Source organism: Mobula birostris, chromosome 16 (assembly GCF_030028105.1).
Source record: "Mobula birostris isolate sMobBir1 chromosome 16, sMobBir1.hap1, whole genome shotgun sequence".
NCBI classification, from domain to species: domain Eukaryota; kingdom Metazoa; phylum Chordata; class Chondrichthyes; order Myliobatiformes; family Myliobatidae; genus Mobula; species Mobula birostris.
This window is the reverse complement of record NC_092385.1, coordinates 9912508-9928923: the sequence shown is the minus strand read 5'-3', so window position 1 is coordinate 9928923 and position 16416 is coordinate 9912508. Positions and strand designations below refer to the sequence as shown.

At 42.4% G+C, this 16416-nt stretch overlaps 1 protein-coding gene across 2 annotated transcripts in view; it reads left to right on the top strand.

Moving 5' to 3' along the window:
- Positions 1 to 4411: 4411 nt before the first annotated feature.
- The window catches only part of prkar2aa (protein kinase, cAMP-dependent, regulatory, type II, alpha A), a 355118-nt gene continuing 343113 nt past the window's right edge, over positions 4412 to 16416 (top strand). The window contains exons 1-3 of one of the 2 annotated variants that reach the window (XM_072280286.1): positions 4412 to 4588; positions 7421 to 7513; positions 12616 to 12743. In XM_072280286.1, coding sequence (XP_072136387.1) covers positions 4466 to 4588; positions 7421 to 7513; positions 12616 to 12743 — 344 coding nt within the window. In that variant the 5' untranslated portion in view covers positions 4412 to 4465. The remainder of the gene's footprint in view (positions 4589 to 7420; positions 7514 to 12615; positions 12744 to 16416) is intronic. The other variant, XM_072280287.1, reaches the window with a different exon arrangement.

Here is a 16416-nt window from a genome sequence, read left to right as displayed (position 1 = left end):
AAAGTTATCATTAAAACATTACAATAATGAACTGTTACTATGGATTTCAAAATTGAAACTCTTGCTTGGCTGGCCTCAGAACTCTTTGAAGGCATTAGAGGCAGATTAAGGGAGGGTTTGTTAGTTCTTTATGTACCGTACTGATGTTGAACAGAGTTCAGAGAAGATTTACGAGGATGATTCCTGGAATGCAGGGGCTAACATATGAGGAGCGTTTGTCGGCTCTTGGACTGTATTCATTAGAGTATAGAAGAATGAGGGGGGATCTCATAGAAGCATTTCGAATGTTGAAAGGGTTGGACAGAGTAGATGTGGAAAGGTTGTTTCCCTTGGTGGGTGAGTCCAGGACAAGAGGCCATAGTCTTAGAATTAGAGGGTACCCAGTTAAAACAGAGATGAGGAGAAATTTTTTTAGCCAGAGGGTCGTGGATTTGTGGAATTCGTTGCCACATACAGCTGTGGAGGCCCGATAATTGAGGGTGTTTAAGGAAGAGATTGACAGGTATCTAATTAGTCAGGGTATCAAGGGATATGGGGAAAAAGCCGGAAATTGGAACTAGATGGGTGAATAGTTTAGTTCATGGGGGAGCTGTGGAGCAGACTCGATGGGCCGAATGGCCTACGTCATTCCCAGATGGCTTTTGATAAGGTGCCAAATAGTACACCTGCAAAGTCCCTGCAGCCAGGAACAGGATTAGAACATAATGTAGAGAGTAGGGTGAAGCAGGAGTATGTGAAAGACTTTAGTTTTTCCATCTTTTGCAGGCAGTTATTCCAATGGCCATCTACACCCATAACAATGCAAGTATCTATTTTAGATGGTTATAAGGGAAGGTTGTTGTTTAGAGAATAAATGATAGAAAATGCAGTCCCAAGTATGGGCCAAAGTGATCAAAATTCATGTTCATGATTTAGGCTTGGAAACTAGAACACAATTAGTGGGTGGGAAGAGTTGGTGTGGTGGGGAATTGTCATCAAGTCCACCCCAGAAGATACAAATAACCCCACAAAATTGGCAAGCAATTGGCAAGTGAATTTCAGCACAGTTCAATATGTGATACGAATTATTATGTAGAAAGTAAGAATCTGAAAAGTGGTAGAGGAGGTAAGGGATCGGGGGACACTCATTTAGAGTGACACATTAATCATTTAAAGTATTGACACACACCAAGAGGTGCATACAAAGATCACAAGGATGTTTATATCTCAAGAGGCATATTTAAAAAGTAGAGAAATTGCAATAAACTTCTGCTGAACTTCACAACCTTTGGGGAATTCTGATTACCACATGATATAGAGGCAATTGGCAGGTTGCAAAATGCACTTACAAAGATGATAGCAAATTTGCAAGTCTGCAACAAGCAGGAAAGGATTAAGTCTATTTTCTCATGAGATCTTTAACACTTGCACAGTATTTCTGAGGGAAGAGTAAATGACAACATGAACAAGCAATTAAATTAATCTGGGATTGCTGGCCTTGCTAATGAACACAAAACTATTGGACTGTTTTAATCTGGCTCATTATAGACTGTCAGAGGATAGCTGCTGTCCTTACACAGTCTGATCTTTGTGTGACTCTAGACCCACAGCAATGTACTGGCTCTTCTCTCTTCGTTCAAGGTGCAATAACGATGAGGGAGTGAGACTATTGAATTAATGAACCAGGCTCATTGATGCACCTTCAATTACTCCAAAAGACTGAGGTTTGGTAAAATACTGAAAGGCTTTTATTCGCTGCACAATACGACCTCCACAGTGAGTGTCTGCCCCCGGACTGAGGGGGAGGGGCAAGGCGAATGCCTTTATACAGGATTCTGTGGGAGGAGCCACAGGGACAGTCAGCAGAGGGGTGTGTCCAGACAGGTAACTGAGTTACAACATACATACATGGTTTACCACACTCATCCTAGATTCCACTTCTCTCCATGGTCTCAACCCTCCTTGTCAATGCCTTAGCCAAAACCACTCAAAGAAATTAATGTTCCCCCAATTCTGTTCCCTCGAGTGTTTGCAAGTTTCATTTGCCCATTATAGGAGTTCACCCCTTTGGCTGCCAAAGGCTCGATCTCCGGACTTCCATCCTGAAACCTCACTACCTACCGTCCTTCCTTTAAGGTAGTGGATAATCGAAAACTTTTCCCCAAAGCAGAGCTATCTAAAATGTAGAGGTATAGATAGGACAAAGAGGGAAAAGTTCAGAGGATAATTTGTTGCATTCTGTGATGTTCTGCCGAGCATTGTGGGGACTGTTCCCTCTAAGTTGCGCAGGTGCACGACTGCGCAGTGACTGAAATGCTCCCATGCACATAGCCCTTGTTGCTGTGCAGCTGGAATTTTCTTTTATATAATGCTAATATAATTTTGAAATCTATGTTAATATAATTGTAAAATACCCTGTAATTATGTGTTAATTCGCATTCCTTTGGACCACATCCGCGAGGCCAAGAGGGGGATCTTGATGTCTGGGCAGCCCAGGATCTCCATATTCATCACCCAGGTCTGCACCCCGAGGGGCGCATCCATTGTCTACTTAGACAGACGGAGCCATCATGTGTTAATGAATATAATCCGTACATTTTCTAAAAAATAAATGTACCACAAGCTTTACTTTGAAACATTTTAGAGCTTCGAAGTATTTACATTATCTATCAGTACTTCAACTCATTGTTACAAATTGTAACGATAAACATAGAATGAAAGTTGGTAGCTCACTGTTAATAAACCACCAGCCTGCTGAATGCCACTGCCGTCTAAGCTTAAAAGTTGACAAATGTGAAAGATTTCCTTTGCTGTACTGTATTTCATTACACCCTTTAATTAATAAGTAAAATCATAAGTATGTGACTTTCCAATTTTCATTCTAAATATTCATAGTATGCATTTAACAGAAGAAAACCATTTCAAATGCTGCAAAGATTTCAGGCCTTATAAAAATTTCCTGCTCAGAGCAATGGTTGGTCCACACAGCTGTAAAAAAAAAATTGATTGTGGGCATGCTATGTTGGCGGTGGAATGTGTGGCAATACTTGTGGGCTGCCCCCAACACATTATGTGTGTTGTTTGTTTATTTTTTTTAGCGATTTAGAGCAGTACAGACCTTTCTGGCCCAACAAGTCGCACTGCTCAGCAACCCATCCATTCAACACTAGCCTAATCACAGGACAACTTACAATGACCATCTTACCTACTAACCGGTACGTCTTTGGACTGTGGGAGAAAACCAGAGCACCCAAAGGAAACCCACGCGGTCATGGGGAGATCGTACAAATTCCTCAGAGATGATGCTGGAATTGTTCTCAAACTCTGAAACAGTCCAATCTGTGATAGCATCGCGCTTTTATGCCACTGTCGTATCCCAAATGCAAACAACACATTTCACTGTATGTTCTGCTGTACATGTGATAAATACATGAATCTGACATCTCAGGAAGTAGCCAGAGAAATGTTACAAATTTGCAGATGACATCAGCGCAGTGGGCCACATCTCAAAGAACAATGACTCAAAGTGCAGCAGAGAAATAGTGGGCCGAGTGACGTGTCCCAAGACAATAACCTTTCTCTCAATGTCAATGAAGCAAAAGAGCTGGTCATTGACTTCAGGGAGGGGATGGTGTACAACATAAACAGATACTGGAAATCCAAAGTAACACACACAAAATGCTGGAAGAACTTAGCAGGTCAGGCAGCGTCTATGGAGGGGAAAAAGCAGTTGATATTGTGGGCCAACCCTTCTTCAGAGCGGTGCACGTACTCCTTCTACATCATTGATGTTGAGGTTGAGAAGATTGAGAGCTTCAAGTTCCTAGAAGTGAACATCACCAATAGCCTGTCCAACCACACTGACACCGAAGAAGAATAATTTCAAGTTGCATACTTTGAAAATAAATGAACCTTTGAAATATGGCCAAGAAAGCTTCTACTTTTGCAGGAGAAGCCTTTGACTCTCACTAATTTGGAATGATACACCACATGAAAGCATCCAAAATTTCACCTGCTGGAAGTGTAAAATCAAAACAGCAAGTGCTCGATATACTCATTAGGTCAGGTCGCATCCGTAGAATAAAAATAAAACGAGCATTTTCAAATTGTTGGACTTCTAAAGTTAGGGTAAGCTTGGGGCATAAAATATCTTAGTAATACAATTTACAATGAATTATTCTTAAAAAATATACTTGACAACAATGCAAGTGGAGAATTGCCTTGCGATATTAAGATATCGAAATTAGAATAGTTTATCAAATTGAACCGGGGCAAAACTTTTAACTTTACGAGTCAAACAAAAAAAAATTAAAAATTATCAGTAAAATACAAAAGAACAGAAAATAGCTTTCATTACAGAGGAGCTGTGCTCAGTCGGACTATGCTACTTAGGGGAACTATTTCGGGAGAGGACGGTAGTGGCTGGTGCGACAGCAAATAGTGTCCGCGGGCTTTACCTCCCGTCTCCCGGTACGCAGGCCGCAGAATGTCAGAGGAGGACAAGCCCGGGCCACGGCCGCAGACCATAAGCCCCATCAAAAACTTCTTCGCCGGTGGTTTCGGCGGGGTGTGCCTGGTGTTCGCCGGTCACCCGCTGGACACCATCAAAGTAAGTCCTCTGCCAGCTGGTGGGGGTAGTTTCCCCCACCCTCTTTTCTCGTCCCCCTCTACCCTCCCCAAAAGCCACGAGCACCGAAGCCTAACCCCCCCATTCATCCATCTCCCGTACCCTTCTCCTTCCCCTTGTCCCCGTTCTTCCTCCAACACCCGTGCTCCTTTCCCCCCACACCCGTTCCTCCCGCGTCCGTACTCAAGCTCCTTCTTACCCCGATTCTGTACCCGTCCCTCGTCCCTATCCGTCTTCCCATATCCCTTCCTGCCCTGCACCCACAACTCCTCTGCCTTCCACGTTCCTTCGCCATTCGGACCTTCTTACCCCTAACCCCCAACCCCCAACCCCCAACTTCCAAAAGTTGTGTCTACTGGGTGGCAGCGATCTCTGCTGCCTAATTTGCTCCCGTGGAGTCTGGGCCAGTTAGAGTGGGCACCTCAAGGCACAGCAGGAATGCTACGGATGTTTTCCCAAATAGGTAGCCAATTCACTGGAAGGACAAGTTAATTGGAACAAAGTTCAAAGTAAAGTTTATTATCAGAGTACATACATGTCACCACATGCAACCCCGAGATTCCTTTTCCTGCGGGCATACTTAGCAAATCTATAGAACAGTAACAGTAAACAGGAACTGTAAGCTGTTAAAATGTGCAAATACAGATAATAAATAGCAATAAATAACAAGCATGAAATAACAAGATAAGAAAGTGCAGTTATCCCTTTTTGTTCAAGAGCCTGATGGTTGAGGGGTAGTAACTGTTCTTGAATCTGTTTGTTGTGAGTCCTAGGCACCTGTACCTTCTACCTGATGACAGCAACGACAAAAGAGCATGGCCTCAGCGGTGAGGATCCTTGATGATGGATGCTGCTTTTCTACAATAGCATTTCATGTAGATGTGCTCAATGGTTGGGAGAGTTTTACTGTGAGGTACTGGGCTGAATTCACTACCTTGAAGGCATTTATCATCCCATACCAGGTCGTAATGCAGCCAGTCAGCACACTTTCCTCCATACATCTATAGAAGTTTGCCAAGGTTTTTGATGGGATGCCATCTCTCCACCCACTTCGGTGGAAATAGACGTGTTGGTAACCCCTGTTTTAGAGAATTTCAGATTGCTTAAGGGCTCTGTCAGGTGGATGTAGAGTTGATGTTTACCTGTCTGGGGGTTATTGATCCAATCTCAGAATATGGCCATTTTTGCAAAGAAACTTCTTCACCCAGACTCCAGTGAATCTTTGTAATTTGCTGCCCGAGCGGCACTGGGTATATTGAAGCCTGAACAACGCACAAAGACGCTGGAGGAACCCAGATGAAGGATCTTGAGACTTGACCTGAAATGTCAACCGTCCTATTCTTCCATAGGTGCTATCCAAATTGCTGAGTTCCTCCAGTGCTTTTGTTTGTTGCTCTAGCTTTCCATCATCTGAGGCCGCTTGTGTCTCCGTACTATAGACAGAAGCTGATAAATTTATTAATATTAAAGGAATTGAGAACTCCACTATGGATGGTCTCAAGCCCAACTGTGGAAGGAGGAGGATTGGGTATGGGGTTAGTAACCCCATACCAAAAAAGCCAGAGCTACAGAAATGCCAACAGAAGCTCCAAAGACCTCATTCCTGGGAGAGGAAGGATTTTCTCCTGGAGGATGTGTGGATGGGTTACACCTGGAGTTGAAAAACTGGCCCAGGAAAGAGGACTCCAGCGAGCTGCTGTTGGTTGCCTATGCCCCTGTGGGGTGACGGGTGTAAGAAGAAGAAGATGTTGGCAGGTCTGGAGGACCTGAGTTATTAGGAAGGTTAGGATTTTATTCCTTGGAATGTAGAAGAATGAGAGGAAATTATGAAGAGTATAGATAAGGTAAATGCAAGCAGGCTTTCTCCACTGAGGTTGGGTGGGATTACAACCAGAGGTCATGGGTTAGGGTGAAAGGTGAGAAGTTTAAGGGGAACATGTGGGAAAACTTCTTCACGCAGAGAGTTGTGAGAGTGTGGAACAAACTGCCAGCACAAGTGTGCATGAAAGCTTGATTTCAATGTTTTTGAAAAGTTTTGGATAGGTACATGGATGGTAACAATATGGAGGGCTATGGTCCGGGTGCAGGTTGATGGGAGTAGGCAGTTTAAATGGTTCAGCACGGACTAGATGGTCTAACGGGCGTGGTTCTTTGCTGTGCTTTTCTATGACTCTGTACGGTAATTGAAGGATATGAGATTGATAGGAACAACATCACTCAACTTCACTTGCACCATCACTGAACTGTTCCCACAATCTATTGGACTCATTTTCAGAAACTCTTCCTCTCATGTTCTCAATATTTATTGCTTATTTATTTATTTATTATTATTATTACTTTTTTGTATTTGCACATTAGCTGTTAAGAAAATGTGTTGTATGTGGTGACATATATGTAATGTACTTTGATAATAAATTTACTTTGAACTTTCAACTTTGAAGTGGGGTTGAGCTAACTGATCAACTACAATATTGAGTGTTTGAGTGGACACAAGAGGCAAATGGTCCAATCAGCTATCTTATGTCCTTAACATTGAATGACGGGTGTCAGAGAATTTAAAAAAAATAAAAAGCTCAATACAAGACTTCAAGTGGCAAATCTTTTATTTAAGCATGATGTCATGGAGAGTCCACAGCCATGTCTGGAGCTCTGAGTTACAGGGAAATCAACTTATATTTATATCTAGTAGCTTGAAAGTGATGACCTGCTATTTTCTTGGGCTTGTGTTGTTGTTTGATGGTGAGAGAGTACCTTGTGCAAATCTTCTCACGCCACCTCTGAAGATATCCTCATTCCTTCCTCCTTGTTGTTTAGGTGCGGTTACAGACACAGCCGAAGCCCCTACCTGGCCAGCCTCCCAAATTCAAAGGGACTTTTGACTGCTTCCGCAAGACTCTGGTGGGAGAGGTAACATGTAAAGATTAGCTTTATTTGTCACCTGTACATTGAAACATATAGTGAAATTTGTCAAATTGTGGTGGGCCGGCCTGCAAATATCCCCATGCTCTGGCACCAACATAGCATGCCTGCAACTAACTAGTATATCTTCGTATTGTGGGAGGAAAGCGGAGCACCCAGAGAGGACCCACATGATCATAGGAGGAACGTTCACACTCCTTACAGACAGGGGCAGGGCGTTAGGTAATCACTGGTCTCTTCACAAACAAAAACAAGTACTCATGTTAACTGCCAAGTCAGGAAACAAAAGTGAAAAATAAGCAGTTAAGTGATTGATGATTTTTCATTAGAGATAAAACAAATTTTACGGAGTTTGGGAAAGTGGGTTTGTTAGAATAGAGCAGAAAGAAGCAGTTATTTATTTTTGGACAAAACAACAAACTTCATGTCATTGAAGCCTGTGATAATAAACCTGATTCTGATCTAGGCAGCACCAGCAAGGTTAGTCTGTCTGAGACAGTGGAAAGCAACAGTAATTATTTCTGTTTGCAATGTCAAAGTGTTGACAGAGTCAATAGAATGGTAATTATGAAGTTAAACCAAAGACTTCTCAGGAGAAACTACAATTATCAACAGCTACACAAGTGCTGATTTTCATCCGAAATTCCAACAATCAGTATCAGGCTGAGGATGTTGTGGAGTGTCCAGTCAAAGACATGCCAGTGTTCTGCTGCTTTTAGCTTCATTGGAACAGAGTGAGAGTGGACCAGGAAATTGACGAGCAACTGGATGCTGGAGATGGAGTAGTAGTGAATTGCAGAACAATCTTCCCCTGGAGTTTGCTGTCCTCACTGTTAGGTTTTGTAATGCCAGAACAAAAAACTTAATCAAAAGAAAAACACAGAGCCAGGAATAACGTTTGTACTCTTAGTTTTGTTTTTACTTTTAAGGAGGCACACACTTATAGCATGGTGGCGTAATGAGATATGCCATTCATGTACTTCATGCATATGTAAACAACAAAGCTTAATCAAATAATACTGTGTCTCCAATATTACTCAAATTTTACTGAAATATTAAATGCACAAAACCCACCAGTACACCAAAGTTGCATCAGTAAGTTACACACACAAAATTTTGGAGGCATGCAGCAGGTAATGTATCATCTAAGGAGAGGAATAAACGTTCGATGTTTCAGGCTGAGGCCCTTCATCAGAAATGGAAAGGAAAGGGGAAGAAGCCAGAATAAGAAAACAGAGGAAGGTGGGGAAGGAGTACAAACTATTCTGGCTTCTGCTGCCATTCTTTCAGAACCAGGTTTAATATCACCAGCATAAATCGTGAAATTTGCTGTCTTTGCGGCAGTAATACATAGTAATAGAGGAAAAAACTGAATTACAGTAAGTATATCTATAGGATGTTCTCTGGATTAGAGGGCTGGAGTCAGAAGAAGAGATTGAACTGGCTGGGTCATTCACTCCATGGAGTGAATGAGACTGACAGATTTATGACAGAAGTTTATAAAATTATGAGGCATCGAAAGGACAGATAGTCTTTTGTATCCCGTGGAAGGTGTGTCAAAAACTAGAGAGTATAGGTTTAAGGTGAGAGGGAAGAGTTTTAAATCTGAGGGATAAGTTTATCACACGCAGTAGTTTGTATTGGAAATGAGCTGCCAGAGGGGGTGGTGGCAGCAGGAAGAGTAACGACACTTAAGAGCATCAGTACAGCTATTTGAAGGAGCGGGGCATGGAGTCATATTATTAAGTCAGGTAAGTGGTATTACTATAGACAGCCATTATGGTCAACGTAGACCAGGTGGACCAAAGGGTCTGCATCTATGGTATGTAACTCTGTGACTTTACTCATGTTGAAAATAGGGGAAGAGAAAAACTGACGGAAATTTTGGAAACAAAGTTGCTTCATTTAATTCACTCAAGCAACTCAGGATGAACAGTAAATGCAACTTTGCTTCTGTTGACCACGTTCCAAAAACACTTGTCTCCTCTGCAGTGTTTCTTTACTTGATGAAAATGACTCCTAATCCATGCATTTCCTACTCCTCTTTCCCTTGTTTTTGAACTACAGCTCAAAGCACTGAATGGTCAACACGGAGTGTTTGCAGATCTTATATTTGAACTTTGTTCCTGATTTGACATATTAAGAGCCGGAAATCTTGATCCCAAAGCTGAAGGTTGGGAGAGTTGTAAATCAGTATGCATGTTCTGTCTGCTTAGCGCTTTGTGCCAAAATCTGAAAAAACATTGTTCCCTTGGAATTACTGTCAATTAGGGTGGGGTTGGTTTACAGCGATAATAGGAAGGGCCCTTAATTAACGTCAAAAAATACCTTTAAAATCAGAAACTTCTGAACTATGAAGATTTTTTTTTACTAAGGCTGTAGAAAGTTGTAAATTCAGCCAGCTCCATCATGGGCACTAGCCTCCTCAGCACGGAGCACATCTTCAAAAGGCGATGACTGGACAAGTCAGCATCGATTATCAAGGACCCCCATCACCCAGGACATGTCCTTTTCCCATTGCTACTATCAGGAAGGAGGTACAAAAGCCTGAGAAGATATACACTCAACATTTTAGGAACAGCTTCTTCCCTTCGCCATCGCATTTTTGAATGAGCAATGAACCCATGTACACTACCTCAGTGTTTCCTCTCTCTTTTTGAACTATTTATTTAATGGAATTTAATATATATATTTATTTTAAATTGTAATTCATATAGTGTTTTTATTGTGTATTGCTCTGTATAGCTACCACAAAACAACAAGTATCACGGCATATACCAGTGATAATTAAATCTAATTCTGGCCCCTTTGCTTGTGTTCTTTTAAACAATGACATAAAATTGAACTGAGTTCTTTTCCCGTTTATTGGCTGTGGCATGCGTCATTGTAAACATTCTATGGTGGTGTTTGTATTGCACAAGATGATAGAAGTAAACAAGCTGCAGTGTGGGTGAGAGTTTAAACCTTGCTCAGTGAGAATGCTACTGCTGAATCCCTAGTCTGCAAAATCTGCTTTAGCAAGGAATATGATTGGGGAGCAATTTTGCCCAATGTGATGGTTGGAAGAGTCAGCTCCTTAGAACTTGTAGCTTGGAATTTTAACCCACAACAAGCTCAAGAAGGATTTGGTCTGTTGTGCTGACATGATGAACCCCTGTGCTGTGTAGAATCCTGTCAATATTGGGTGCCAGCCAACCTATACCATTCGAAATACCTTTGTCTCCAACTATCCTCTGGCCATAGTTTGCTTGCACAATGTACCTTGGGTCAACTTGTCCATTTTTCACATCAGAGTACATATAAAATCATCCTGTATTTTTAAAATAACAGCACAGAAGAAACGAATGCAGGAAGAAATACTGGAATAGCTTAATTTGCATGCAGCTATTGACGTCACAGTTAGCTATACAGTCATTTCCTTATGTTTCTGAAGTGTTCCTCATAGATATTGTGCTGACTTTTTAACCTCCTGCAAGATCAATCTAACCCTTCCCTCCCACATAGCCTTCCATTTTTCCTTTATCCATGTGCCTATATAGGAGTCCCTTACATGTTCCTAATATATCTAACTCTACTACCACCCCGGCTGTACGCACCCACCACTCTCTGTGTTTAAAAAAAAACCTGCCTCTGACATCCCCCACCAATACTTTCTTTCTTCCAATCTCCTTAATATTATGCCCTCTTGTATTAGTCATTTCTGCGCTGAGGGAAAAATGCACTGATTCTTCGCCTTTTGTCATCTTAAACACTTCTATCAAGTCACCTTTAATCTTTGTCCTCTACAAAGTGAAAGGCCCCAGCTCACGTTCATGAATGTCTTGTGATACTCTCCCGAAGGAGGAGTGGGGTGCAAAGGGAGAGCACAACTGGGGAGGAAATGGAGAACACAGAGTAACTTGTAATTTTTCAAAGTTAGGACAGGTAAGTGATGAAGAGCAGAAATTTAATATCAAAGCAATAGATGTGAGATGGAACCAACATTCCCTCTATTTTTTTTTACAGCTGGACAGACCAACAATTGCTCTGAGCAGGAATTTTTTTTATTTTTACATGGCCTGAAAACTGTGTGTGACATTTTAAAAGGTCTCAGCCCAAAACATCAACTATTTACTCTTTTCCGTAGACGCTGCCTGGCCTGCTGAGTGCCTCCAGCATTTTGTGTGTGTTGCTTTGGATTTCCAGTATCTGCAGTTTTCCTTGTGTTGTGGCACTTTAAATGTTTATGTTTTGTCATATGCATACAATGAATATTTAGAATGAAAATGGAAAAATCACATACTTTTGATTTTATTTATTAATTGAAGGGAATAATGAAATATAGTACAACACAGAAAATCTTTCATGTTTCATAAACTTTTTCCAGCTGCATCCAATTCCAGCTGCGCGGCAACGAAGGCTATGTGCACAGGAGCATTTTAGTTACTGCGCCACCATGCGCTCACGCAACTTGGAAGGAAAGTGAATGGAACTGGATAGATTATAAATACACGAGATTCTGGAGATGATAGATATTGAGAGTTACACACAAACTGCTGTAGGAACTCAGCATCTGTGGAGAGGATAAACAGTTGACATTTCAGGCCAAGGCCCTCATCAGGACTGGAGCTACATTTCTGCAGGAACAAGTTCACAGTAGTTCAGCTCAGAATTCAGCCTGAGTTGAGAATCCAGCTCAGAAGGTCTGCAGTTACATTCTTACATAACTGCTATTTCCATAAATAGTTAGTTTCAATATTGAATCTCAATATCAAAGTGTGACCAAAATCAGGTTGACTTAATGAGAGCTGCCTTAGACATCCACATGCATCTCCATTTGGAATGCCGTGTCAAGATTGTTGGTAGAGGCGAATACATTAGGGGATATTAAGAAACTCTTAGATAGACACATGGATGCTGGAAGATGGAGGGCTATGTGAGTGGGATGGGTTAGATTGATCTTAGAGTTAGTTAAAAGTTCAGCACAACACTGTGGGCCAATGGGTCTATACTGTACTTCTGTGTTAAAGTCACAAATATTTTGAGTGACTTTTTGTTTCAGGTGAAACTGCATCAGTCTGCAAACTGAGATCTGTCATGTCTCCCTTTAGGGTGTGAAAGGTTTGTACAAGGGAATGGCTGCCCCGATTATTGGTGTTACTCCAATGTTTGCTGTCTGCTTCTTTGGCTTTGGTTTGGGCAAAAAACTACAACAGAAACATCCGGAAGATGTCCTCACGTGAGTAACCTTTGTGATTGGAGCATAATTTAGTTTTTAATTGGTTGTTGATTTTATAGAATCATACAAGGTCCACCTTGTCAATGCTGATGATGGTGCCTCCCTAGACTAAGCTTATTTGCGTAATTACCATCTTAACCATGAATGTAACAACAGAACAGAAATGGTTAAAATTCAGTTTCAGAAAGGAAACTGAGAAAAGCATTGAACCAGTTGCCCCAAGGGTGTTGATGAATGGTAAACATGAGATTCTGCAGATGTTAGAAATCCAAAGCAACACAAAGCATCTATGGAAATAGAGTTGACGTTTCAGGCCAAGCCCTTTCATCATCCCTCTTCTTCGATTCCCCGCTTAGGCCTCTTCACCTGCCTATCATCCCCACCTCTAGTTCCTCTCCTTCTTCCCTTTCTCCTATGGTCCACTCTCTTCTCCTATCGAATTCCTCCTTCTTCAGCTCTTTACCTTTTCCACCTATCACTTCCAAGCTTCTTACTTCATTTCTCCTCCCCCACCCACCTGGCTTCACCTATCACCTTCAAGCTTGTCCTCCTTCCCCTCCCCCTAATTTCTTCTTCTAGCATCTTTCCCCTTCCTTCCCAGACCTGGCGAAGGATCTCGGCATGAAACATAGATGGTTTTTCCATTTCCAAAGATGCTGCCTGACCTGCTGAGTTCCTCCAGCATTTTGTGTTTGTTGTTGACATGTGGTGGAATCTGGGGGGAAATTAATGCCAATGTGGGATGATTAAATGGGTTACGGTCGGGAAGGAGTAACAGTGAGTGTTTGATGGTGGTCGCGGGACTTGATGGGAGGACTGGTGAAGAGAAGGAGGTTCCTGGCTGAACTCAATGGCCCTGCCACTATGGAGCAGTGAAGGCTGAAAAGTAATGCATAATTAAGAAGGACAAGCAGAGGTGTCCAAAACTGGACAGTGTGTGTTTAAGGCACTGAATACGAGGTTTAGAGCGGACCTGAGGAAGAGCCTATTCATACCGCATGGAGAAGGTGTATGGAGTGCGGGTTTGGAACCTGCTTGGCACAACGTTATGGGCCAACGAGCCTGTACTCTGCTCTACTGTTCTATGTTCATACAGGATGAGCACGAGTACAAGTGGAACAGCAAGTTTTGAAGCCCACTAGACATTTGTCTGTAAATCCAGCAAGATCAAAAATTGTTAATTTGTCAGGATTCTGATCTTTTCTACAAATTCTTGGATTATTTGTATTGACAATGATCCCACTGTCTTGATCTCTACAGTCTGTAAGCCTTTACCTCCAATGGAGAATTATTACTGGGTGTGGTTTCTGTTTTTTGGTAAAGTGGGACGTTGTTCAGGCATTCCAGTGGCTCCCCTGTCATTTGAAGAGCGGACACTGAGATTAGCGGACAGGGAGCTAGGGCTTTACTCTTTGGAGAGAAGGAAGATGAGAGGAGACATGATAGAGGTGTACAAGATAATAAGAGGAATAGATAGAGTGGATAGCCAGCACCTCTTCCCCAGGGCACCACTGCTCAATACAAGAGGACATGGCTTTAAGGTAAGGGGTGGGAAGTTCAAGTGGGATATTAGAGGAAGGTTTTTTACTCAGAGAGTGGTTGGTGCGTGGAATGCGGTGCCTGAGTCAGTGGTGGAGGCAGATACACTAGTGAAGTTTAAGAGACTAGTAGACAGGTATATGGAGGAATTTAAGGTGGGGGCTTATATGGGAGGCAGGGTTTGAGGGTCGGCACAACATTGTGGGCCGAAGGGCCTGTACTGTGCTGTACTATTCTATGCTCTATGTTACCTCTGGCAATGGTTATGAAGGTACCCAGCAAAAAACGTTGCTTTTAAAGGGAATTATGAATTAAAGAGCCTCCCTTAGTGGGTTTTAATGTTGTAAGACATGGCCCTAACGTTCCAGAGCTTCCAGTGGAATGGATTCAGGTCTGTTTTGCTCACAAACCAAACCAGCTAGACCTTTAACAGGGAGCAGATGATGTGGCCTTCATGTCTTTGGTGTCATAACACATTAAATCACCTCAAAAAATAAACAGCTTGTAAAAGTAGGAGATTTCCATAGGAAATAAACCTGAAATGTTTTGATTGAATCTATGTAAGTCAGGAAGGATTAATGACTTCCTGCCTCTCTTCATAAAATAACACCGGCTGCTCAGATTTGCTGAACTAGATCTGTTACTGGGCTTTGGCGGACATAGTAAATTGTCAGATAATTGTCAGATCGGCATGAGGAACGGCTGAAGTTGTTCTTTACTGTGGGTATGAACATAATGAGCCCTACTTGTCTGGTTCACTCCAAATGGGCATTGTGTGAGGGATCAGTGTCCGTGAGTTTGCTGGAAGTGTTTTGTCCTCATGATGTGCATGTTTTCCTTGTGAGATCTGCTGTTCCAATTCATTGCTAAGCAACGGTGGACTTTCGCTGCGGACAAAATTAACAACTGTAGGGCTGTAAAGCAGACCCTTGAGGGCATTTAAATCGCGCCATCTCTGCCTCCCACACACACAACTGCTGTGCCTAAATGGTGATTTGCAGCCACTTTCAGTATTTAAATTATTCCTGACATTACAGCAACACGAAACATCATGAGCAATTGATTTTACTCCTTGTTTTCTCTTTTTCTCCACTGTTTAACACCTTCCCTGGCAGTCCACGATCTCATCTCTCAACCACTCTGCTGCTCTCTGAACCCAATTTATCACATGCCTTTTGTTCCCCAAGATATTTATTTCTTTTTGGGAATGACTTTTACTCTGAAAAATAACAGTAACTCACAATAAAAGTCACACCCAGAAGTAACTAGGTTAAACCATATTTATTCAGTTCTGTGCATACAACGTAGAATATTACAGCATAATACAGGCCTTTCAGCCCACAATGTTGTGTTGACCTTTTAACCTACTCTAACTAAGAGTTTCTTAAATGTAACACACATCAAAGTTGCTGGTGAACGCAGCAGGCCAGGCAGCATCTCTAGGAAGAGGTGCAGTCGACGTTTCAGGCCGAGACCCTTCGTCAGGACTAACTGAAGAAAGAGTGAGTAAGAGATTTGAAAGTGGGAGGGGGAAGGGGGAGATCCAAAATGATAAGAGAAGACAGGAGGGGGAGGGATGGAGCCAAGAGCTGGACAGGTGATAGGCAAAAGGGATACGAGACCTGTCCAGCTCTTGGCTCCATCCCTCCCCCTCCTGTCTTCTATCATTTTGGATCTCCCCCTCCCCCTCCAACTTTCAAATCCCTTACTCACTCTTCCTTCAGTTAGTCCTGACGAAGGGTCTCGGCCTGAAACGTCGACTGCACCTCTTCCTACAGATGCTGCCTGGCCTGCTGCGTTCACCAGCAACTTTGATGTGTTTTGTTTGAATTTCCAGCATCTGCAGAATTCCTGTTGTTTGCGTTTCTTAAATGTATATATCTTCCTCTACCACCACCCCTGGCAGGGAATTCTGCACAATTACCATACTCTGTTTAAAAAAAAGATGTACCTCTGACATCCCCGAGCAAGTGGTTGCCATGGTTGCTTTTCTTATGATCGCGGGACCCCTTTGTACATTGTTAATCTGGTTTGCCGTAAGTTCGATTCGCTGAGTTATTGTGAGCAGGGGCAGATGGAGTGGGCCTAGTCCTTCGTCGTGGTGAGGGCTGGGCCTGAAGCCATGGTGCCACCC